Source organism: Polyergus mexicanus, unplaced genomic scaffold, assembly GCF_030449975.1.
Source record: "Polyergus mexicanus isolate NDT 795.1 unplaced genomic scaffold, iyPolMexi1.0 SCAF_10, whole genome shotgun sequence".
Taxonomy (NCBI): Eukaryota; Metazoa; Arthropoda; class Insecta; order Hymenoptera; family Formicidae; genus Polyergus; species Polyergus mexicanus.
In genome coordinates, this window is record NW_027223330.1 from 8,248,087 (window position 1) to 8,273,513 (window position 25,427).

General features: G+C 32.6%; 2 protein-coding genes across 8 annotated transcripts in view; one reads left to right on the top strand and one right to left on the bottom strand.

Annotated features, from left to right (window-relative positions):
• LOC138937264 (1-acylglycerol-3-phosphate O-acyltransferase Pnpla3-like) overlaps positions 1-13,513 on the top strand; it is a 16,384-nt gene extending 2,871 nt beyond the window's left edge. For 2 of the 4 annotated variants that reach the window (XM_070303325.1, XM_070303324.1), the window contains exons 3-14: positions 8,102-8,214; positions 8,288-8,407; positions 8,694-8,882; positions 9,023-9,106; positions 9,195-9,371; positions 9,592-9,767; positions 10,170-10,280; positions 10,688-10,845; positions 11,045-11,132; positions 11,207-11,303; positions 11,388-11,586; positions 11,852-13,513. In XM_070303325.1, coding sequence (XP_070159426.1) covers positions 8,102-8,214; positions 8,288-8,407; positions 8,694-8,882; positions 9,023-9,106; positions 9,195-9,371; positions 9,592-9,767; positions 10,170-10,280; positions 10,688-10,845; positions 11,045-11,132; positions 11,207-11,303; positions 11,388-11,586; positions 11,852-12,057 — 1,718 coding nt within the window. In that variant the 3' untranslated portion in view covers positions 12,058-13,513. The other 2 variants (XM_070303327.1, XM_070303326.1) reach the window with 2 other exon arrangements.
• Dop (microtubule-associated serine/threonine (MAST) protein kinase dop) lies at positions 11,838-24,468 on the bottom strand. Of its 4 annotated transcripts, none has more exons than XM_070303320.1 (22): positions 23,892-24,468; positions 23,293-23,496; positions 23,052-23,131; positions 22,877-22,979; positions 22,470-22,551; positions 22,061-22,163; positions 21,761-21,984; positions 21,519-21,594; positions 21,214-21,444; positions 20,911-21,142; positions 20,497-20,831; positions 20,237-20,409; positions 20,068-20,138; positions 19,768-19,995; positions 19,421-19,648; positions 18,702-19,257; positions 18,070-18,254; positions 17,728-17,948; positions 17,040-17,372; positions 16,612-16,677; positions 15,793-16,285; positions 11,838-15,212 (listed from the first exon to the last, which is right to left on the bottom strand). In XM_070303320.1, exons 2-22 carry the CDS (start codon positions 23,468-23,470, stop codon positions 14,335-14,337), a joined length of 5,076 nt encoding a protein of 1,691 aa, XP_070159421.1. In that variant the 5' UTR covers positions 23,471-23,496; positions 23,892-24,468; the 3' UTR covers positions 11,838-14,334. The 4 variants fall into 4 exon arrangements, with proteins under 4 accessions (XP_070159421.1, XP_070159420.1, XP_070159422.1 ...); XM_070303319.1 differs by having other exon boundaries at positions 18,672-19,257; XM_070303321.1 differs by lacking the exon at positions 16,612-16,677 and having other exon boundaries at positions 18,672-19,257.
• Positions 24,469-25,427: the final 959 nt, after the last annotated feature.

Consider the following 25,427-nt stretch of genomic DNA (forward strand, 5'->3'; position numbering starts at 1 on the left):
CGCGATAATAAGAGCAACCGCGAACTAATTAGCGCGCGACGCACAAATTTGTAACGCCTCGCCCTCTCTCCTTATCTATCATTCGATTGTACGCACCATCGCGCATCGTCGTTTCTATTTAATACACGAATGACATTTTCAATAACGCCGTTAAAATTGCCGGCTTGTTTATCGCAAGTACGATAAATACAATAGTCGAATTGATTTGTAAAAAATTAAAAATTAAAAAAATTTTTTAAAATCCTCACGTCTTTAAAAGAGAGACAGATAATCGAAATATACGATTAAGATTGAAAAGAGTATCGATCATCGTTGCGGTAACGGCTATTTGAAATTGATAAGGATTTTTTTTTTTTTTTTTAATTTACCTTACAAGCCTAAATTTGTGAAAAATCTAAATTTTATATCTTTTCTTCAAGATTCGTCAAATGGAAGAAATTTGTTTTTCATACATTTTATTTAACTTCGCAATAATAAGAAGTACGAGGAGGGGGAGTGGGGGAAGGGGGGAGGGAGGGTATTCTCTTATTCGTCGCTAACAACTCGTAAGGACGAGAATTCTAATGATTACATTGTGATAATCTCCGTTGCCCAAATATGTGATCGAACTTTTAGAAATTCGATCGATGAGCGACTTATCGCGCTGGCCACGCTTTCAAAAATCCTAAAATCATTTGCAAATATTGTATATTGCGTAAAAGTCTGTTATTACCTAATAACAGTCTTTATTAACGGGTCACGCGAAGGCCAACGCAGCTAATATATGAATATTGTAATGCGAAGTTTATCATCACGCGAGGAATGTTCTGTTTTTCCGCATAGTTATTGACGCGTTGTCGTCCTTATTATCATAAAAGACGAAATAAATACATGCACGCCTGTGTTCTGGTATCTCGTACGTTGTTTTGTATTATGTATATACTACGAATCCACATAAATGTAACGTGAATGAGCGCATTGATATAAACTTTTTTTTTTTTTTTTTACTGAAGATCTGAGTTTAATCTTTTGCTCCTTTCTTTTACAATAAAGATAGACATATATAGAATAACGTAAAACAAAATAAGAGTTTTCTCTCTCTCTCTCTCTCTCTCTATATATATATATATATATAATTTTAATATTATTTTAGATTTTTATTTACATTTATTTTTAAGTTTTCTTTTTATTTATATCATAGATTTATTATTTTGTATCGAAAGAGTTTTGTCGACGTTATCATAATTTGAAAAATAGAATAGAGGCGAAAATTAAAATAATTAATCATATTTTGTTCAAGTGATCCGGAAGCGAAAATTTACATAAGTATTTTTTTGCGTATTTCGTATAATAATGCAGCGAGCGAGCTCGCATGAATCATTTTCGATGAATACGATCATAATGACGAGGTCAAGCATTGTGGCATTTCGTCGTCTCGCTTAAGTCATAATTGTGAAATCGAGATGAATTACAGTTACATGTACATATCTCATTTTGTCAGAAACATAGTTAATGCATATTCACTCGAGAGGAGGAGGTTGCTGGGATGACGTGTACCCATCCGAGAATTAACTCGGTAGACTTTAGTACGCACGTGTTAAAACACAGCTGTCTCGCTTGCTTGTTTATAACAGCTTCGATTTATTATTTCGTATGCGGATCCCACTCGACTTTTGATACATGCATAACTGTGGAAAGATCCAAGAGAGATAGTATTTTTAAAATTATTAAAATACTCATATACAGGGTATCCTAGACCACCCGTACACCCCTTTTCTTTCAAAAATTAAGCATTTTAGAGAAAAATGTTTCCAACAAAAATTGTATGGTTTTGAGGGGAACATAAGTTGGTGTCATTGGTTTGACCTTGGATGGCATCGTTAAGGTCAAGTCAAGGGCACCTTTAATTTCTTAAATGGAACCCCCTATTTTTTATTGCATATTCTTGTAGCTTACGTCGAGAGCTTTCCAAAATACTATAATAAAGTATTTTTTCATTACGTACTTTTTGAGTTATTTTATATTTTAATCTGACATATTTTGATATAAAAAATAAAATATTTCGTAAAATATTCAGTTTTCGATAATCTTATCGTAATACTTTTATGTACAGAATAACGAGACAAATCAATCAGTAGAAAAAAATAATTGTTTTTAAGAAAATTATTTACAATGTAGTTCAATTTTTTTTTTTTTTTTTTTTTTTTGCACTAATGATATAGATGTATACGTGGATATTTAACGTGAAAAAAGTCGCTGTAAAAGAAAATAAATTTTTCTCCCAAAAATCGTAATAATCTTTAAGATAATGATTTCGCGAGATATGCGATATTTTAGTCGGTATCAATAAAAATAGAAGTTAGAAATTTAAACAAGTGGATTAATTTTAAAACTCGATTCTTTTAGATATTAAAACGCTGAAAATTATTCAATCTCTAGTTTGCCTTTTTGCGTTTCATTGTCACAGATTTTAAATCACGTTGCAGAAACAAGATCAGGCTGTATCGTATAACGTTATGTGTCATAATGTAACAAGCTAGTCGATATCGACAAATATGTTTTCGTAATTCTCAAACGTAGATCAAAATCATGGTCAAGTGACGCGAATCGAAGAATAAACATTGGTGAAAGGGTTGGATGCTATCTCTTGTCGGCTCTCTCGCCTAGATATGCGCATCGATGTCACTGAAACTAGGTTACTATTGCACGTTTATTGCGTGAAATATAATTATACGATCGATGTAAATAATAGCCATTTGATTTTTCATCGCGTTACGCAATCTCGACGATATTGATCGAAAGTAATACAGTTCATCGATTTAGCGATATACTCTAATTATCTAAAAATCTAAACTAACAGTAAGATTGAACGAGTGTCCTCGTTATCAGTGAGAATTGCGAGAAAATCTTTTATTATTTTTATTTATATTTATTAATCCGTGCCTTGCAGCTTTGGATCTCTCCTAGTTTTTACATTTGTTATTCTGTTTTTGTTTGTTTGTGTCTTGTGTTTCTTTTGTGTTTTCACCATAAATTAATGGTCAAACATTCTTAAAATTTCTTAAAATTTAACATATTTAAAATCCTCAAATCAAAACTCAACCTTGAAATTATAATTAAATTAAATTAAAATTAAAATTACAATCAAAATTGAAATTAAAATTAAAATTAAAATTAAATTAAAGCTTGAAACTTAAAACTTAAAACTTGAAATTAATTAATTCATTAACCTTAAAATTAAAACTAAAACTAAACTTAAAATCAAAATTGAAATTAAAATTAGAATTAAAATTAAAATCAAAATTAAAATTAAAATCACAATTAAAATTAAAATTAAAATCAAACTCAAGAAAAATCTTTTTATTATTTGCGACGCGTTGAGATATGCAAGATATACACGGAAATTCCAAGTATAACGTCAGAGTTGTTAGATATTGTTTCAGTGATAGAGTTTCAAAATTTGTTTATACCCGAGGCTTATCTGCATATCGCGATAGAGGCAATTATCAATGATCCGATTACTTGACCATTCGCATCTTGATAAAAACAAGATTATTATCCTATGATATTTATATCGATTATGATCCGTGAAGGATAGAAAAAAATCTTGTTCGAGATAAATAAGCGAGATCTGGAATACAGGAAACAGGAATATTAATCGTTTTTATCTGTAAAATGACGCGAAATTAAAGTCGGTCAATGTCGACAGTGCGAAAACCACTAAGTGTTTCGCGGGTACGTTTTAATGTCAGGTGGAATTACGGAAAAGGGCTGAGGCAACGAAATATTTAACTTGACACGCATATTTCAGCCATTCTTTATCAATATATTTCCTTATAGAAAAAAATATAAAGAAAATGTTAATTTACAAATATAAAGATTGGACTGCAATTTATTTAACCGTAATATATTTCTTATATGTAATTGTAAAGTCAATATTATATATATGTTTTTAATCGTATCGCTTTCTTGCTTGAGTTGACGGATTAATCGCTCATTTCTTTCTTCATCACAATTACAGATTTCAAAGAATGACGCATGATCGATCGATATAATATGACTGTGATTACGAAATACAATATAAAGGTGCCTTTACATGGCAGCGTCGAGCGTTAAGCGTCTGCGCAGAATATTGTTGCCCAGAATTATATTTATTTCGTTTATTTTATTATATAACAGATATGCGTGTGTGTGTGTATGTGTGTGTGTGTGTGTGTGTGTGTGTTATTATTATTAATAAAAAATATATTATAAAACGTTACTACTCTGGCAGCGTAAATTGAATTAAAATAAAAATACAAATGCAGCAAGAGATTTTGGATGGTTGAAATATTCAAATAAATAAGACACAAAAAGAGATTCACAAATGACAAAATGACACAATTTGAAAAACTATTGTTAAAAGTAGGAAATGATTTAAAGGGGCGGTATGTTATAAATGTACAGGGAAAAAAAATTATGCAAATCACATCCCTCAATCCTTGATTAAATTCTAATATTCTGCTAGGGGATAGTAACGTTTATTTAATAATACCTATTGTGTATAATGTAAATAAATAACAATTTTCAGTATTAATAATGTGTATCAGAACATAATTCCTTTTATCTCGATCGAATTCATATCATTCATCGTGCTATTAGCAGCAAGAAGATGGAATCTATCTCATTCAGATTTCTGCGCAATGATTTCTGTGTAGACGCTCGATGCTACCATGTAAATGGTACCTTAATATAGTGCCTTCGCGAAGATATTGTATGTTCCTTCTCTTTTTTTTTGATATCGATAATATACATGGATCGTGTGAGCCAAGGACATCGTATATTCGAATGACGTTTATTGAAGGATTAATGTCTAAAGTCTAAAAGTCAGTATCTTTGCACGCAGGTTGATCGACTCGATACGTAATTGCAGGTTGCTAGCTGCCATTGTTCACATGGCGATGATGAACTTTGCGCATGCATTCGACGTGTCTTCCGACTATCTTGGCGAATGTATCGACAAATATACAATATATATATATAAATTTCGCCGTAAATTCACGCCGGATCGTGAAAGCGTTTAATTTAAAAATTATTTGTTGGCATCAGTTGATCAGAAAGATTAGATTTGCAACGTTTATCGATGCACTTCGATCCCACGTGCATTTAAATTTATTTCTGCAAATTATTATTATTTTTTTTTTAATCAAATTTTCATTTAAAAAAAATAATGTTTTTCTTACGAAATATTAATAAAGATGCATACATATTATCTCTCTTTCCCTCATGCGGGATTTTAAAATTGAATTATATGTATACATCATGATTTTTGTCTGTATAAAATAAATTATTTCATTGTCCGATATTTGAAAATATTTTTTTCATAGCTAGATCTAAGTGGATTTGAATTATTATTGGAAAATTTCTCCATAATTCAGGACAAAATCCCGGGTAGTTTCGATCATCAATACACGGCAGATTTAAAAGATATATATAATGTGACTAGCGAGATATCATTTATCGATGTGAAATAACGGTCTCACCAACGGTGAATGTGTCCATAAGTTCACGAGTGCATTGGCTTTCATGCCATATATAATATACGATTCAATCCCCGCTCATTCTCTCCTCCTCTTTTTTCATTCATTATTCAATTCTCTTATTTATTCATTCCCACGCGTAGTGGCATTTGTGATAGTGTATTTCTTGTAATTCAATATATCTTGCGTATTATTAATTTTTATAATTATATTTATCATTCATAATCGTCGCATTATCTTGATAATCGAAAAATATAAAATAAAGACGTCCCGATTTGCAATACGTGCGCCTTTCAAGATTTTATTATTTTCAGAAACTGAATAAATATTTACTTCCACCTTGTTGAATATTACCGGAAATCATTTTGTTTAGTTAGCTGCCGATTATTCTTATCGTTCAATTAACGTCGACGAACATCGTCATTTATCTAGCTATTTACGAAAACTTCCGTCTTCATCTTGAAAGAAGATATATGCGTCTCGCCGCTTTTCCTTCATCTCACCAAGCTGCGTAATTATTCGCGCGGCGTAAAACGCCAAGGCAAATCTCATCCCGCGGCCTGTCATCCCCGTGACGTCAGGGATCTTCTCATTCGTGTTGGTATATCTATAACCGGGGATGAGATACGGCGAACAAAGCATTGCTGTTTCTATCGGTTCTCTAAGCTAGCGATATATACGCTGACGTGTTCGCGTACTCTCTTGGCGACCGCTTAATGTTTGCACATCATCTGATAACCTCGGGCGATTATTTATTTGTTCCTTCGTTCGTAATCAGCTCCTCTGTAGCCTATGACGTTTGTTTGGGTATCGAGAAATTCAAAATCCGTATTGCGTTCCAGGAGCGAGAGGCTGCGCATTCTTTTATGACTCGAGATCAAACTCGCTAAAATAGTCGCGTTTTAAACGTAAACATTACACGAATCTTACGCAACGCGCGTGCTTATCGACAGGAAAACGTCATTACGCAACAGCTTTGCATAAGTGAACGAGAACTGAAATTTATGTACAAGTTTAAATTAAAAAAATACTCGAGTACGAAACGTTGCGTTTTGAGAGCAATAACGTTTGAACGTCTCTATTGTGCACAACATATGGGAAAAAATACGAGATAAACAAAATAATAAAAGTTGATCTTGAAGAAAAGTTATCGTTATCTAATCGCTCGTTTTATTTTTAAATTGGAACAATTGTTGTTATCTTCACTTTCTTCTGTAGATTTTTGCGCAACGAACAGATATATGTATTCTGTTTTAAATATTTATAATTTCACTAAGTATACTCTGCATACCATATGTATCGTATTTAATTAATTTCTCGACATAATTACAGCTTTGCAAGATCTCTTTGTTGTAGGCATCATTGCGGATATTCTGCGACTTTCGTAGCGGTTATTTCATTGAGAGAATCATATAAAAGAGAAAGAGAGAGAGAGAGAGAGATTGCGAAGCATTATTTAAAAAAAAAATTATCGCGGAAGCAACAACGATATTTTTATATTTCTCTCTTCCTATCGCTCTTTCTTTTCTGACGTACACTCGTTTCTAATTTTATTTTGAAGCAAATGCCAAGTAGAGATGGAAAGGAAGATAGCGCGTTATCGTAACATGTTGAATAAATTTAATAGACACACATCTTCATTTATTGACTCATTGCAGATATCACGATATACGCGATAACGTCATTGGCATGAAAAACTCGTCTTGTTTCGAAAAACAGCATTCTTTGTATAATCTTCGAATATTTCGCTAAATATTTCGATAAATCTTCGAACATTGTCTCTCCGCCAAAATCGAAGACGTTGCTTCTAGTAATTTTGCATATTTTTGGCTATTTCAATTTTATTTCGGGGCATTATTTTCTTATAAATTAATTTTTTTTAATCAGTTTTCAATTATCATATTGATTCGATATGTTTTCTAAATATATATATATATATTATCAATGATATTGTATTAAAAAGTCTTCAGAAAGATTAACAAATGCAGCTGAAATAAATAGCATATTTTATTAGCGATATTGATCGTCAAAAGAATGAATCATATAATTCGCATTTTACGATGTTCATATATTTTTTTATGCTTATCTAATAAACAGATTGATTTTGAAGATATACACTCAATAAAGACTAATTAATCTTTGGTAAAATAAGATGCTTTATAAATACTTGTACTAATAAAAATATATATATATAAGAACATAATTGGAACATAATTTCTAAAACTTTGAATATGATTTTTTCAAAATCCTCTTTATTTACTTGACGCTTTATCGATAAGCACTGCTAACATTATCTTATAAATATCTCATCGATCTTAATCTTACATTGAGTGTTCCCTTTTTTAAATCTATTAAAAATTACATTTCGATCATTGAATTAAATATACGGGTAAACATTTATATATAAAATCGACTTTGTTAAATTTGAAATTTAATAATTAATAAAACTTGTCTCTTTGTGTGTACTTACAAGTTTTATCATCATGGAATAAATCTTTTGCCAGCGATCGAATGTTAACTACATTAGTGTTTTACGAATAATAATCTCAATTAGCCTTGCTTCGATTCGTTCACATGATCGTTTTGTTATTTCTTTTTTTCAGGAGAGGTAACTAGCAATGTATTACGTCTGGCAGGCGAAGCGCGACAACACACACTCGGACCGTTCAGTCCATCCTTCGATGTACAACACTTTTTGTTGGAGAATTTGCGAAAAGTAAGAAAAAGAAGATTATTAAAATCTCTTGTTATTATAATATAATTCAAAACGGATGTTGTTTTTATTTTAGTTTCTACCGGACGATGCTCATATTCGTGTAAATGGCAAATTGCACATTTCTTTAACGAGAGTATATGACGGGAAGAACGTGATCGTCTCGCAATTCAATTCCAAGGAAGATTTAATGCAAGTAAGAAAATTCAGCTATTATTTGTATTATAGTAATTCGTGCTGCTGTAAGAAAAGATCTATTGTAAATTAGACAGTTTGATAATAAGCTTATTCGTATTTGTTAGATAAATTTTTAAAACAAAATATTATTCTAAATTAAAAATAATTTTTATTATTTGGGGGAAATTTTATCAATTGATTGTAAATCGATTTTTTTAATATAAATTGTAATAATTCCAAAAGGAAACCGTTTATATCTAAAAATTTTTACTATTTTATATTTAATATTTTCTTTTTTTGTACAGGCTCTACTAGCTACTTCGTTTGTACCGTTTTTTTCCGGTTTGCTGCCACCGCGATTTCACGGCCTCAGATACATGGACGGTGGTTTCAGCGATAATCTTCCTACGCTTGACGAAAATACTATTACCGTTAGTCCATTCTGCGGAGAAAGCGATATCTGTCCCAGGGATATCTCGTCTCAACTTTTTCACGTACGTACTCGCCGCTTGCGCGTGTCAATAAACTAATTTCTTTCTTAAAAAAAAATTCTGACGGTACGTGCAATCATGTTAATGAGCATGTCTCTGTTTGATTATCTCGATTTTAATTATTGCTCATCTATATTTTGTAGATCAATCTTGCCAATACAAGCATAGAGCTCTCTAGACAAAATATATATAGGTTCACGAAAATATTTTTTCCGCCAAAAACAGAGGTAAAACCAAAACCTTAGCTGTACTTTTTGATATTACAATTATCTTAAATGCAACAGATATAATTTTACATTCTTTTGAATTTTATAGACTCTCTCGAATATGTGTAAGCAAGGATTCGATGATGCATTGAGGTTTTTACATCGTAACAATATGCTAAACTGCACGAGATGTCTCGCGGTACAATCGACATATACAGTTAAGGAAACAATCGATGATAGCGTGGAATATGACCCGGAATGTCTAGAATGTAAGATGCATAGACAGGTAAGGCTCACGATGTAATAATATTTTTAATCGATAATATCATTCACTCTCTATATATTATTTGTATCGAAATTAAAATTCAATTTTATCCCTATTAATCAATGTTAATCAATCTTAAATTTTTGTATTCTTTTGATTTTGATAATTTTTTTTAAATTATTGATTTTATTTTTATATTATTATGTACATATATGCATAAGAGAATCTATATTATTTTTAGGAAGCATTGGTAGCTAATTTGCCTGAGACTGTTATGACAATATTCCAGGATGCCATAGACTCCGCCAATAAGGGACTTGTTAATTGGTTGTTCAAACACCGTAGTATGAAACTTTTATCGTTGTTGAGTTTACCTTATACGATACCGGCAGATGTAATGTACGCCACCATCACAAAGTAAATAACTATTTAAATATGTATTATGTATGTATACATAAATGCATCCGCTTAACGAAGTACATACACGAAACAATTTAGCTTTTAAGGCGCGCGCGCGTGTGTAACATTATATTAATTTTGGATCTAATATGGATGTTGCATACCATCTCGTTCGATCAAAAATTTGTTTCAGTGAATTAATATTTTTTATTAATAAATATAACAATCAAATTTTATATAAGTTTACTATTCTTTAAAATAGTTTATTAATTTCAAGTTTTACTATCTTTTATTTCACTGCATAAGTTACAGTGCGTTATATATTGCATGCCATACATTCTATTAATCAAGATGCAATTTCACAAACCATAATTATTGCTTGTGATATTGTATATTTAACATCATGCATGTCGTTGGTAGTCTGATTGGTAACAAGATAGAAACTCGCACTTTGGAATACAAAGTAGTCGGAAATGTTCTACATATCCCGCAACGAGCGCTTACTCATCCTAAGCATTTAACACGCTCCCGGTAAGCACATCAAATTTTCAGGCTTAATGTCTTCTTTATCTTGTAATGCACCAACTGTGTTCACGAAATTTTCTTTTTCGTCAAAAATATATGTTGCCTGAAATTTTATTTTTAATCTTAAATATATTTTGTCGCATTGCCACTTAAAAATTTTTATTCACCCTTCATGAAAAAGATACTATAACAAGAATTCTTAAATGACTTGCGATTTTATTTTGCAAATAGAGATGCGAAAAATTGTAGAATATTTCTAAAGTATGTAGATAAAAATTGTACAAAATATTTAAATAGGAATATTTTCGCAGACGAGCGATTTGTTTTTGTAATAATTAGCTATAATATTTCAAAATAACTTTTGCTTTGTATGCGTACATAATTAACTGTAAAATGTATTTTTTCTATTTCAGATTTATTATGAGTATTCCGAAGATGAGGAATAATCTAGTGGAATTAACTAAATTTTTCTTAGAACAATTGAGTATAATGTTTCCAAAGATCAACATCTATGTTCAGCCATTGCCTCAAACTATCAAGTGTCACTTCAACATCGTGGAATATGATCCGAGTAAGTATATTTTGGATTTTTGATAATCTAAGAGAAAGAGAGAATTTTAAAACTATAATATACGTAATACAATATATTAAGCATGCATAATATATGAAACATGAAATATGTAAAAGTTGATATTGCTTAAAGTGCAAGTGAATTAATTTATTATGCATTGGCAGAGTAATTCTCAATCAATATTCTCAAATTTTTCCAGCTGTTTATAATGTAGAGAATATAGAGGAGACAGATATTTTATATAAAAAACAAAAAAATCTAAATTTGTCTGTCCAATACAACGAACGGTAAGTAACAGATAATTGCATTGGCTTATATTTTGATTGTATGATGTCATCATTATTAACATATTATATTTTAGGCAACCATCGTGGACAGACTCGAGCAAATCGAGTTGTGTAATAAATATGGATGATCTCACATCAACAGTGGATGATACTTTGGAAAATATTTTCCAAGTATGTATTCAACAATAAGTGTATTAAAATATATTTAAAATATATGATTTAAAAGATTAAATTTCATAAATTGCATCAATATAGACAAATACAGATCAAGATGCTGTACTAGCGTATTATTATATGGACGATAATAACAAAGTGCAAGTGACAGAGATCTTTGATGTAACTGATTCAGAATCGCATACTATGCTTTCCGTAGACGAAATTGATACCAATAGAAGACTCCAATTTGACGACTGGGATGAACCCACATGGCTATCTCAACATACGTTCAATGATGGTAAATTATTTGGTTTTTTTCATAAAACCTACGAGATCAATTTATGATCAATATTTTAACTAAAGTTGCAAATCCTCTTTTTTACTTTTCTTGTTCTAAGATAATCTCATGGAAAATGTAAATAGTAGAGATGATAAAGAGCAGCATAGGAGAAGAAGCTTAGTTTAGAGGAAAATAGTTGATTTAGGAAATCAACTATAGAGAAAGAATGAAGAATATTAATTTTAAAAGATGGATTGTATAAACGTATAAACGTTTATTGCAGTGGTTAGTGAGTCTCTTTATACTGATGGAAATCAAGAAAATATGGAAAATTTATCGGATGCATCATTAGAAGATGAGATACTAAATAGCGCAAATATATTCTCCGATCCGGAAAGCGAATGGGAAATGGAAAAGGAGCAAGAAGAAACGCCCAAGTCTCCGGACAGTCGACCGGAAGTAGATCAACCATCCACGAGTTTGTTATAAAAATTATTCTCTAATAGCCTGCTATTGTTATCACAAAAATAATAAATAATAATTGCAAGTGTAGATTTTTGAATGATATATTGTGAGGACATATATGTTCCACTTATTTAACAATGAATAAGAATAGGAGATATTTCGAACATTATGCGCGAACATACGAAAAAATAGCGAAAGTTGTTCTGTTTAAGAGCACTATTTTATAATATTTATATTCTTGTAAGATATATAATTAAGATATAGTGTTGATGCATATAAGTTCATAATTACAATATTATAACGTTATATTTCGTGACAGAGATAAAATTTATTTTTTACCAAAATTGTGAGAAGTAAGTTTTCCCTTTATCGTTTTTTTTTTTCGTTGATGTAGCAACGAGCAGAGATAAATCCAAGTAAGTATAACAGAAATATGATAGTGCTAAATGTTCCAGTGAAAGCATTCTCTCGATTAAAAAGTTATAATTATACAATATAATACAAATATACAATATTATATTACAAACTATACATAAATTAATAAAAACTAATTATAGTATTAAAACTTCAATGCGTCACGAATGTACATACCAAACTTCAATCTTCAATAGATCTCTGCTGTTTCTATAATTTAAAGTATGCAAGATGTTTCCGCGGCGATAAGTGTTTGATTTTGTGTTACTGAGCAGTATCTGTACTGCATATATGACTTTTGACATATACATGAGAACATTGGTTATGCAGTTATATATTTAAGCAGTTATATGAAATATTTGAATTATGCGAATATGAGCACCAATTTTCTACATTCTTCTTTCTCGTAATATGTGTACTCTTTTAAGTTCACTTTAAATAATTTATAATTTGTGATAGAATTCAATGAAACAGAGAGTTCCCTATTTATGATTACATTTACACGCTTAATCTAGTTAACATACTATTAACATACATAATACTAATTGTTGACTTATATAAAATGTAAATAGTAGTTTATTTCAATATTATAATGAGACTGATGCTGTATACCAACATAAGATAGCATTTAATCGATATTTAAAGTTAGTAGTTGTAAGATGTTACTAAAGACTAGATTAGTAAAAAAGTGTAAATGTAGTCATTAATTTGATATATTATGATACAATACAGGATCAATCCAAAAATTATAAATTTCTGTTAAATTCTTTACTGTCACAAATTATAGATTAACTGTCTGACACATTATGAACAAAACATGTAGAAATGAATCATATGTGAAATTATTGAATATGTTTTATATATATTCGCTCATCCATTTGTAACTGTGTACACAGGCACACGTACATACACACACCAAGTGCAGAAAATATATTCATAGAATAAAAAAAAAATATATATATATATATATCTTGCACTTGGTACAATCAACTACATGTATACACAGATAGATGAATAAAATATATTAATTTCAAGAATACGTTTTGTTAGTATATATTACCGCTTTGTAATCTCGCAATTGTGCGCAACGGAATCATCTTGTATATTATATAAACCATCGAAACAAAATAGTGTTTTATATTCTCTTCATTTTTTCCTCGTTCTCTCTTCTTTCTCTCTCCTTTCTCTAAAAATAAACACTCTATACCGCGTACATACACAGGATATTACATGCAAGCCATTGAATACTATGTTAATTTATATATATATATATAAATTAACATAGTATATATATATATATATATATATATATATATATATATATATATGTTAATATTTAGATATAAATATAAATGAGATCGTGTAAATACTGTAGCCCCAAGCATAGAATCACTCCAATCATCTAATCATTAAAGAGTAACTTTAATACGCGGTTTTGTGATTTCAAGTTAGTAATATTATTTTGAATTTTTGTTTGGTCAATTAAAATAATGTATCTTATGTGTGCATATTTGTTTGAAGGGTTTTTATATGTGATATATCTTGTATAACAAACAGATATATATTTTATGGAAATAGAATAAAACTTTTCGGAAATATATATCAGTATTTTAATCGCTTTCAGGTATTTATTTGACGGAAGCCTATAGGTTTGAATATAGAAATTCCATAAAGTTATGAATTCAAAACCTGCGATCTTTTTTCTTTTCCTTCTTTTTTTTGTTTTTGATTAGTCTCTTATCTCTCATATAATCATTAGCGTCTCGTAGCTATTCCATTTAAACCCTGCAAGAGATAACTCATTTCTTATTTGATTAACACACAGGTAATTCCAAACTTCCACCTGCATACGGCCGACACTTTTAAATCTATTCGGAAAATGCGGAATTAATTGTTCTTCTTCTCTCTTCCCGACGCTGCGCTGCTTTCGTGCGTGCTCGAATGAGCGTTATCGACAAAATCGGCCTTATATCTTTTGAGTATCTTTTTACTATCTTGGTGAACTTCCATATTGCCTTTACTAATACTTTTTTGCTCGACAATAAATGGCTTATGCGACAATGACGGCGCAGTAATAGATCTTTCACCTGCTTGATAATGTTTCTGATCTAAATTCTTCTGTAAATTCGTGACACTAGTTATTTGCTGCGTGCTTGCTTGTGAAACACTTGATTGAATAGCATTCTCTTCTTTTTTCTTGTATTGCGATATTTTGCTGCTGTCAGCAGTTTTACTTTGACGTTTGTTGCTCTGAGCTCTTTCCACAGACTGATCGCTGCTACAACCAATCGATTGCTTTTCGCTTTTTTCCGGACCGATCTCTTTTGATGACGAGTAGTCATCGCTCTTAGTACCTGTCGGCGAGTCCTTTTCTTCGGCTATTCGCGGTAATTGCGTGCTACCGCACGAATTTGACATACTTACGTTCCCTAAATTAATAGATATGCCATGGGTTAATTTAGAATAATCTACCTTCTGCTCGCTTGGCACTTTCTTTTCGCCCTTCGCGCCTTCGTTGGTCTCCTTAAAATTAACGCTGGACTCGTCCGAGATTTCATTGTTGTGAGACGACTGTGCGATAGTCACGCGTGGCGTTACCTTTGCCACAGCATTCACCAATGGTGATATCGACGTTTTGCTCTCCGCCGAGCGCGGATGAAGTCGATCAGGACTGAGCGCTCGTCGAAGTAATGGCGAACCCGGTTCAGCTGACTTGGGACGACCGTATCCTTTTTTCTGACTATTTGGCGTCGATAAGCATGCTCCTAAGCAGAGGGCGGGAAAATCGTTAAAGTGTATAATTTTTATATATATTTAACAAAATATCAAATATACTATTAATATACTATTATTATACAGGTATTATTATACAGTATTATTATACAGGATGTTCGAAAAGTAATTGTACACCTATTTCAAATATTTAAAAAAAAATAGTTATCAAATATTATTAGCAAATTAGTCTTTCTTTACAAAAGATGTTGGAAGTGATCTTCCAAAAAAAGCCTTAACTCGTCTTGTTATCGAAAACTTTCTTCAACTTTCCTGGCGATATGTCTCTAATAATATCTCTGATAGCAACTTCAAGATTATACACTCTTATGTTATTAATTAAATGCAGTTAATAATAGAGGTGTGTTGCCAGGAACACCCTATATATCTTTATTTAACACCCAATTGCTGTAAAATGCATCTGTGAAACTTATATGATTCACGATTTTATTATACATATTTAATCCGCATTTATATCTGTCGTTCACATATGGATAATATGAATTAAGCAAAAGATATATACTCTTATCCATATATTTGATATATACTCTTATCTATATACTTTTTTTATACCTGGACTATACGACTGCGTAGTGTTGGAACTACCCGGTTGATGGCCCGTAGGAAATGCTAAAGGGCTCGGGCTTCTTGTCGGACTAGCAGGAATCGGCGATGGACTTGGTGTTCTGGCTAACGGCGACAGCGGTATGTGACCCACGGACTTCCTACGATTCGGCGAATGAATATTCTTCGCGGCTGTGTGCAACTTATGCTTGAGACCGTGAAGCGTGCTCGGACGTTGGTAATGCGACTGGTTCGAGATGTTCGACAGATTGCTTGCAGACGTATTAGAGCCCGGAGATGAGGACGAGTTCGGGCTCGAGCACGGGGTTGTGTTTCCAGTAGAATGATATGAGTCCGAATTAACGCGATTCGTCGGCGGAGACGGGGTGCAGACGGATTTTGAACATACCGCGAAGTACGATGACGTTTCTTGTGAGCGAGTGAACGATTGAAACGATCGACTAGGCGTAACCATCGAGGGCGAGCAAATACCAGCGGCCATCTGAAAAGAAATTTCAGATAAGATGCTCCCGATTAATGTGAAAAATTCCAAAGTCTCCTTCATCATCTTTCTTTTGTCAACGAGTCGATTAAATCTGCCCCATTGATGATAATGACAATTTTACCTATTATTTAGCAACTGGCAATTATAAGTGTTGTATAAAGTCTTGTAAACACAATAACGATTATTTGCCAAGTGTGGAATAGCCATTCGAAAGCCGTGTAATCGCAGAAGAAACATATGTTGTTTAACAAAACAACACAACAAAAAACGATATCAGCGAGAAGATCGATAGGAAAGCTGAACAAATGTATAAAAAATCATACCATAAGTGGAGGTTTGCTGTCGCTGGACAAAATGGGTGCTGACAATGGACAACTGATAGTTAACGGCTGCAAAAAAAAATGCACTTAACGTAATTGCGTGTATTGCGTGTGTATGTATATGTATGCGTGTGTTGTGTGTATAACATATATAGTGCTGTATGTATATACATATATGTATATGCTAGTGCGCTTAAAAGCTTCTTTGCTTTTGTTTGCAATAGCATGTAGAGAAACGTGATTATGTGTATGCATATCTCACTGTGCAAAATTAATATTAACATTAAAGATATATAATAAAACATATATTGTGTCCACTTACATAACGATAAAAGTTTCGTTGAAATATAGATATCGCGAAATGATAAAATCGCATTTAGCATCTATGCCATAAACGAAAATGCAAAAAAGTGAAAATTCCCTCAGTATACCTGCTGCATCTCTACGCTCGCCCGTTTGGAGCTTATCCTCTTGAAGAGTGATGTTTTTCGTTTCTTGTCAGAGTGATCCCGTTTTTGTTTTCGTTGTTTATGCAGCGTCCGACGCGCCAGTTTACTCTGAGCGAGATCGCGTCTTCTACCACCTGTTTTGATACTAGTATTTTCCAGCGGCGTACTACGCAACGTCACATGATCACCGCCGCTTAACATCAATTGCAGGACTTGAGTATGATATAGACCCTGTACTGGTTCACCATTTATGTGCGTTATCAGATCGCCTGGTCTCAAGCCAGCTTCGAATGCTGGGCTAGATTGTTCGACTTCCTATAAATAGAGTTTGAAATAAAATAAAGATTAAACATTATACAGAAAAAAATTGAAAAAGTATATTTATTAATAACGAAAAGTGAAATTTACAAAAATAGGATAGGATTGGTAAATGGAATTTAAGATAATAAGTAAAATGTAAACAGAAATATAAGAATTACAATGTATGTGATTATAATATATAACAAATAAAATATATTAGAAATATAAAAACACAAAATTTTGTAATAATAATACTCGAATAACAAATACAAATTAATATATATTGAAATATAAAAATATAATTAAATAACAGAATAAATTTTTGTATTAATAAAAACAAATATTTAATGTCGAGTTGTTTACAACTTGCCATTACTAGATGATGCATAGTGTAGAAATCGCTGTCACCATAATACACCCTGATAGTATGTACAGTAAAGCCAAAGCCGCATGGGCCTCGACGAATAATAATGGGCGGTTTTAGACTAGTCACGAGAGGGCTCAGCTCGCGGCATGGAGAGGTATCCCTCGAAGACGCGGTTGACGATCCACCAGGCGATTCGATAGGTTGAGCATTCAGCGGTGCGTCGTCTAAGAGAACATATGTTTCAAATAAAAAACTACCGAATTTTATATCGCTTCGCACACATCCATATATACCATATATATATATATATATATATATAATCTTGAGAAATGTATATATACATACAGGCGAAATCGCTAGTCGGGATCACTAATGAGAGTCCGCTAGTCGAAGCGGATTTTATGACGGACCGAGATTTCTGTCGGGCAGGTGGTAATATGGGTATGGTAGTGAAGGACTCGAAAGAATCTGTACTAGAGTTATGCTTGCTTTCCTCTATCGCATCTTTATTCGCTGCTGCGAGATCCAATCTATGCAAGCGAAAAATTATTTTTTATTATTATAGATACGATATTTCTAATTGTTTATTAAACTAAATGAATGGTGAAAATATACACATACACGGACTCACAACTATATTGTATGTATGTACGTATTTACGTATGCACGTACGCACGTATGCACGTATGCACGTACGTATGTACGTATGCACGTACGTATGCGTGTACATAATAGATGCATAGCGCACGCGCGCGCGCGCGCATACATACACACACACATACATATATACATACATAATATTTAAAATATATGAAATAAAATTATAAAGTGTGTATAAACTAAAATTATAAGTTAAAGATGGGAATTAAAAATGTGTATGAGAGAGAACTAAAAGAAAAAAGCAGAATAGAATTGTATTATCGCGAGAATGTGGCTGAATGACTCACATGTGTTCATCATCAATGGATATACTGAACCTGGGCAGCTTATCACGAGAGTGCGTGTGTCGCTTTCTCTGGATCTGAGGGCTAATATCTTCAGATTCGGTTTGCGAGGAATCGGGCGTGCTCAAGTTAATCGATGCTCCTTCTGTCCGAGTGCCTTTAACAACTGTAAGCTGAGACTCGTTGCTTGACGAGATCGTAGTCTGAAGAGTTGTATAGAATGACGACACAATGTTTAATTTGTCGGCTTTTTGATTTTCGGAGCAAGATTTGCTCTTTACGGACAAGAAGGGCGTACGATGCTTTTCGGACGATGATGTGGATTGAGGATCGGCGAGTTTGGATGGCGGTGGCGTGACCAACGATGTATTCGATCCAAGAGACAAATGTGCCAATGTGCCTTCAAGCTCAGTACGGAACAATTGTTTTTTAGAAGCGTCCAAATCTGCGTCGGGATTGAGTTGAGGCGGGCGCGTCTGTGAAATCTTTCGTGATTGAGGGGAGTAAGAGGAGAACGATCCAAATAAGGGAGAATCGTCGGTGTCATCCGTGTCATCACCCAAGTCATGATTATATCTGTCCATACGAGCTGAAATATTACAAAAATATATAATATAACAAATAGAAAAGTCTATTATTACTGTAGCATATATTCTGACAGTGTGTGCAGATATTAAATCATAAATTGAATTGAGAAAAAGAGGATTGTAATTTTAGAAATATTGCAATGATATATATCTCTGAATACTCACTGTCGAAGTAGCTTGTATCCTCATCGTTAATTAATTGCGGCACAAACTCTGCTTTCTGTCTAAGCAAACTATTCCAATTTACTCCATAAAAATATGGATGTTCTTTAACTTCATGTGACCCACCAGTCCCCAACCGATCTCTAGGATTCTGATGTAAAAGTGCCGTTATGATGTCCTTCCCCTCAGGTTGAACAGGCCAGTCATTTTCGTCCGGCCATTCGATATCATCTATATAGAAATTGTAACTTGAATTATCGTGATATTTATACTTATGAAAAAATACTTCGAAATAGATTTCAGTTTATCAATTGCATCAATAATTTATTATAAATTAAGAAAAAAATCACCATTTACTGTGTGAGCAAATAATTCCTCGGGTGTCTCGCCAAAAAATGGAACACAGCCGATCAGAAATTCATACAATATGATACCCATGGACCACCAATCAACTGGTTTACCATAACCCTGGCGCAATATAACTTCCGGGGCGATGTACTCCGGTGTACCAAACACTTGCTTGTCCGAAAACTGCCGCGTGTCTCGATCGATGTAGCCCTCATAGAGATTTGTCGCCACTTGAAATTACATATAATTATTCAATTTGATTTTACTCATGTTATATGATCAATGTTATTTGTCACACTTACAGGACATTAGACCCATTTTACTAAGACCAAAGTCAGTAAGCTTAATGTGTCCCAGGGCAGTGATAAGCAAACTATGGGAAAAAAAAAAAAAAAAAAAAAAACGTTATTATGTTTATTTTTTGGTATTCAATATATCTTTTTGTCAACTCTTCATATAATAATATCTTACTTATCAGGCTTTAAATCCCGATGTACAATGCCATAACTGTGTAAATATTCGACAGCCAAGACAGTCTCTGCAAAATAAAATCTTGCCATGTCTGGTGGCAGTGGACCTATATTTTTTAAAAGATTCGCGCAATCTCCTCCCTCTACATATTCCATTACTAAGCATAAATGTTTCTGGAAAAAAAAACCATTTTTTTTACAATTTAATATATTATTGTAAAGAACATACACGCATTATGAATCAAACATGCTTGTGCATACCTTAGTTTCGAAACTACAGTACATAGAGACTACAAATGGATTATCTGTAAAGCTCATTATGTCTCTTTCGGCAAACACTTGTTCTACTTGATTTCGTAACATTAAATTATTCTTATTAATTTTTTTCATGGCAAATCTTTGTCGAGTGGTCTTCTCTTTCACCAAATACACTGCACCATAGGCGCCATTACTAATAAGTTTCAATACTTCGTAATCACTTTCGCATGGAATGCGCTGAGACTTGTCATCATCTTTATTTGGACTCGATGTTACTTGTAGATTACTGTCGCTAGAACTGGCAGAATCTTCCAATTTATTCAAATCTTCCTGCAACTCTACAAAAGATTCAACATTTAAATAATAGCCTTATTTTTATAAATGTATTACGTTTTAGAAATAGCACGAAGTACATACCTGATATAGGATCTCTGTTTAAAGAGAGTTTAGTAATAATATATTGAGGAATATCAGTTTTTATTCCTGCATTGACTTTAGCTTGACCCTCTGCTTGCTCAAGTAGATGATAGAATTCTTCGGGATCGAATTCCAAACACTCTAATAGACGAGCTGGACGCGATATAACTAATAAAAGTTTCTTTATTAATCCTGTTAATCTTGTTGCAGCCTCTAAAGATTTATCTTTTGTCTGCAAGATAAAAGAGAGAAATGCAGCGGTTATAAACGGTCTTAATAAAGTCACAATCTATATATACATACTTCCATTAAAAGATGTTCCAGATTTTCACTCATCTCATAAAAGTATCTCGTTGTAATTAATTTTTCCTGAGATTTTTGTAAGCAGTCTCTGGCCATTTCGATTACTTGATGATGTACAAAACGTAAAATTGGTAATGAATCTTGTGTCATATTAGCCACTACTTCGTATTCATCTATCTCCTTATTCTCATTAATAAAATTAATCAATCGTTCTTCCATTTGTTGCGTTGCCTAAAAATGTAATTATTGCGATTTATATAATTTATTGTTTGACAAAAAAATTTTTAGTTAAAGATTAATAGTACCTTTGGAAATCTTTCTTTATACAGGGTATTCATCATAACGATTTCACTATCGAGAACAGGTGATCGACTTGGACTGCTGCAATTGTACAAAAATTTAACAATTATTACATTTGTATCTAGTTATTAATCACAATTTATTCTTAATCAATTAAGAATTATCAAACAACAGTTATAAAGATATTGTAAATATATTGAAAAAATATATTTTATACACACAAAGAAAAAATCTCCAAATAATATACCTCAAACTTCGGGAACGTGGACGATGTAACGGCGATCGACAGCCCTCTTCTTCAAGGCTAAGAGACGCGCTGCCTGGAATACTAGATATGCTAGAACCAGGGAAGCCCGGATGTGAAGAGCACGGTGTTCCAGGCTTGGAAAAATGGCAAGACAACATACGCAATTCGTCCTTAGTTGGAACATTTGGTAGTTGATGCAAACGTTCTTGGCTCGAATATTGTGACTGATAGAATACAAACGACGTATTATGATTAGCAGTTAGCGCGGACAATTGCTCAATGCATACCAATCGATCATACCGAAACATTACTGGAACCAGGTGTTGTTCCATAGCCACTGGATGGCAAACTAGCAACTGACCATCTTCTGCCATCGCCAGTTCCTGTAGCACCTCCGCCAATTCTTAAATATGTCGTAATATTTATTTAATAATAACTTTTGATGAATCTTTTACAAATTAACAAAATTATAAAATCATAAAACCCTGGTACTTGTATCATGCAAAAAAACTTACAAGCATTTCTTTAATAAGCTTTTACTTCTCTTCACGGGCTTTGCATAGTAAAGTTTTTGTATCACCATTTTTCTTTTCTATTTATAACACACAAAAGCTATAGCATTTATAATGATGACATCTTACCTACTTGAGCAATCAGATCAAACTAATTTAAATGTCCTGAGACAGATAGTGAAGTATAAAGTAGGTACCTTTTAATTGGAGCAAAAGCAAAGTGTGGACTGGATGACATCCTAGGACTCTCTAGGGGACTGCCTACAATCGGGACGAATGCTATATCGGGAAATAAGCAGTAGAAAAAATTAACTCGCTATATTATCAGTATATAATCAAGTAAAATATAAAAAGGTAATGTTCTCCCACTAAGTATAAGCAAGATTTATATGTGTCAGGATGCGCGCATAGAATTTCTTTAAATTCTAATTCATATTAAGGATACTAAACAAGTTTTTATATATTCTAGGACTAACAAAATCAAATGTATTGTGTATATGTGTATGTGTTTAAAATATTGCTATAAAAAACATGTTTTAGATTTGATCAAAAAGATATAATTTTTTTTTTAATGGAGATAATCAATAGAATAGAAATTACATACCTGATAAAGGTGAATGGCAACGTGGTAAAGTAGGTGATGTAGTTGAGATTAAAGATTTGCGATGAGCTGCTTTAGCAGCACGACGAGGAATGTTGAAGTCGCGCTGGACAAAAATTATCATCAAATATATAAATAAATTCTCTCACATGTAATTCGCCATTTAAGATATACTAACCACATGAACTGATAGAGAAGGCGCCGATTTTCCAATTGCAGAATTTCTCATGCGAACAAGATTTGATAATTCTCCGCTAACTAAAATAACATAATTTTGACGTAACATATATTGCATGTATGTATGTATGTGTATATATATATATATATAGAGTAAAATAAATTATTTTTTAGACATACAATATAGTTACGTTTACAGTTAATACAAATTAATATAAAATATAAAATTTTTTTCTATTAACCATATCGAACTGGAGCTTCCTTGCTTTCAATTTTTGACGGAATTGGACGTTTGTGCACTTCTGTTTCTATATTACTGGCAGTTTCCTCCATTTCATTTTGATCAAACACAAGCACTCTGGCAGAGTTACCGTGCGATCGCAATCGTGGTCTACTCGGTCTATTTTTCGTTTGATCCATGGTTTAATTCGCTTACGTTTCTGTTTCTGTTAAGTAAAATGCTTTAATGAGCAAGTAACCAGAAATCAATAGACATTTGCAAAAGAGCTACATTAGCCACAATAATCTAAAATATTCACATAATAATCAAGTAAATAGATCTGTCAAAATAGATTTATTTGTTTCATTTTATTTCTTTTTGTCTCTCTCTCTCTCTCTGTCTCTTTTTCTAAAATATGCACGTATATTTTACTTCGTTTTAAAATGCAAAAACATACAGTTGAAACAAAGACATTTAACGTCAATGATATCTATGTCACACACATTAACAACAATTTCTCGATGATGTGATCTCAAAGAAACTTTGAAATTTACAGAACTAGGTGACACTAGACAACCATATTAGACAACTGAATAAACAATTACAGTCGCAATAACACACCTTTCGGGATGCTTGGTGGAAAGAAGACGAACAGATACGAAACACCCGGAATCCTCTCTCTCTCTCTTTCTTTTTTATGCCTTCAACACCTTCGAAAGATCCTTCGGACGACGATCGCCACCGACGAGTTCCATCTCAGAGTTGACATTCTCCAAGAATGTCACACAAAGACGCATCGCGAGATGGGACGGTCACGAAGAAAATGAGCGAGGGTGAGTCTTGGGATGAGCGAACGCTCGTTGAGATGACTAACGGCTGGAGGAGGATTCTCTACGGAAAGGATGATAACGAGGATGTAGGAGGAGCGCGCACTAGGTGCACGCGGCGAAGGCGATGACGGCGGAGACGACGATCAGAGGGACGCGATTACCGGCCGTCAGAGCCATCTTTTCTAGCAGCGACTCAGCGACTCTCAGAGCTCTCCCAGAATTCGAAAACGAGCCTCGCTATATGTGTGCCCGGGGCTACGTCTCGCATTTCATTCACTATTGTAAAGAGATTTTTAATTACGAAACGACAAGAGACAGGCAATCATGGATCCTGAGGTGATTCATGAGGATGTACACACACGCGTCAATTAGACGTATATATATAAATACACACGCATAGATATACATTGATGACGTACATCACGTATACATACATATATATATATATATATATATATATATATGTATGATGGTTATATAGGAGACTTGTCACGTTTCACCATTTTATACCTTACGGAAGGTTTTTCTCAGAAAAAAAAAAGACTTATTCCTCTCAATTATTATTTTAATATTACATATATCGCGTATTGAAAAAAATTTCTCAAAGCAAAGTTACAAGAATTTAAAGTATAAAACAAGGCAGAGACGAAGGGAACATCGATTTTGTCTTGAGAAAAATTGTATCTTCCAATCCTTCTAATATTATATATATTTTAATAGGAAATATTCACAAAATTATTCATATTCTCATTCTTTTTTATTCGTTCTTTGTTATCTCGCTCTCTCGCTTTGAATCTCTGGGAAAAAAGGAAATAGTTAAAAAAAAAAAATAGATCTTTTACCCTCTTATTTTCATTCATCTGATATGTCAGCCATCGGTTTCAAATAAGATGCATAAAGTATAAAAATATATATAATAGTACTGTTAAAACATTTTTCTTACTGGAGATTTAAATTTATTCTTGATTTAAATGGGATTTTTACATCTATTAAAGTTTTTCCATTTAGAAATTAAATATGTATTATTTGCGCTTTAGAGACTAAAAGAGGCGCAATAAAAAAAACATAAATCGCAATTAAAATCGACAGGCATTATGATACAGAATTGCGTAAATATGATTTCATATATCCACATATATGAGTATCAATTAAAATGAATTGATGATATGATAATTGTGCCGCGCATCCATTTTTGACATTTGTCAGCTGATCGCCGACGATGCGTTTTTATATTGGTAGTTTTAAAATATCGACACGCCGATTAACGATCGCTTATCCGATCAAATATTCAATCACGGACACAATAAAAGAAACTCCATCGTATATA

Excerpts from the sequence above, each read along its gene's own strand:
- Dop (XM_070303319.1), bottom strand. The coding sequence starts at position 23,470 with ATGGATCAAACGAAAAATAGACCGAGTAGACCACGATTGCGATCGCAC. Across the intron at positions 21,445-21,518 it reads ATAAAGAAAGATTTCCAAAG|GCAACGCAACAAATGGAAGA; the intron begins GTACTATTAATC and ends TTACATTTTTAG. Across the intron at positions 20,139-20,236 it reads CGGGATTTAAAGCCTGATAA|TTTGCTTATCACTGCCCTGG; the intron begins GTAAGATATTAT and ends TTTTTCCCATAG.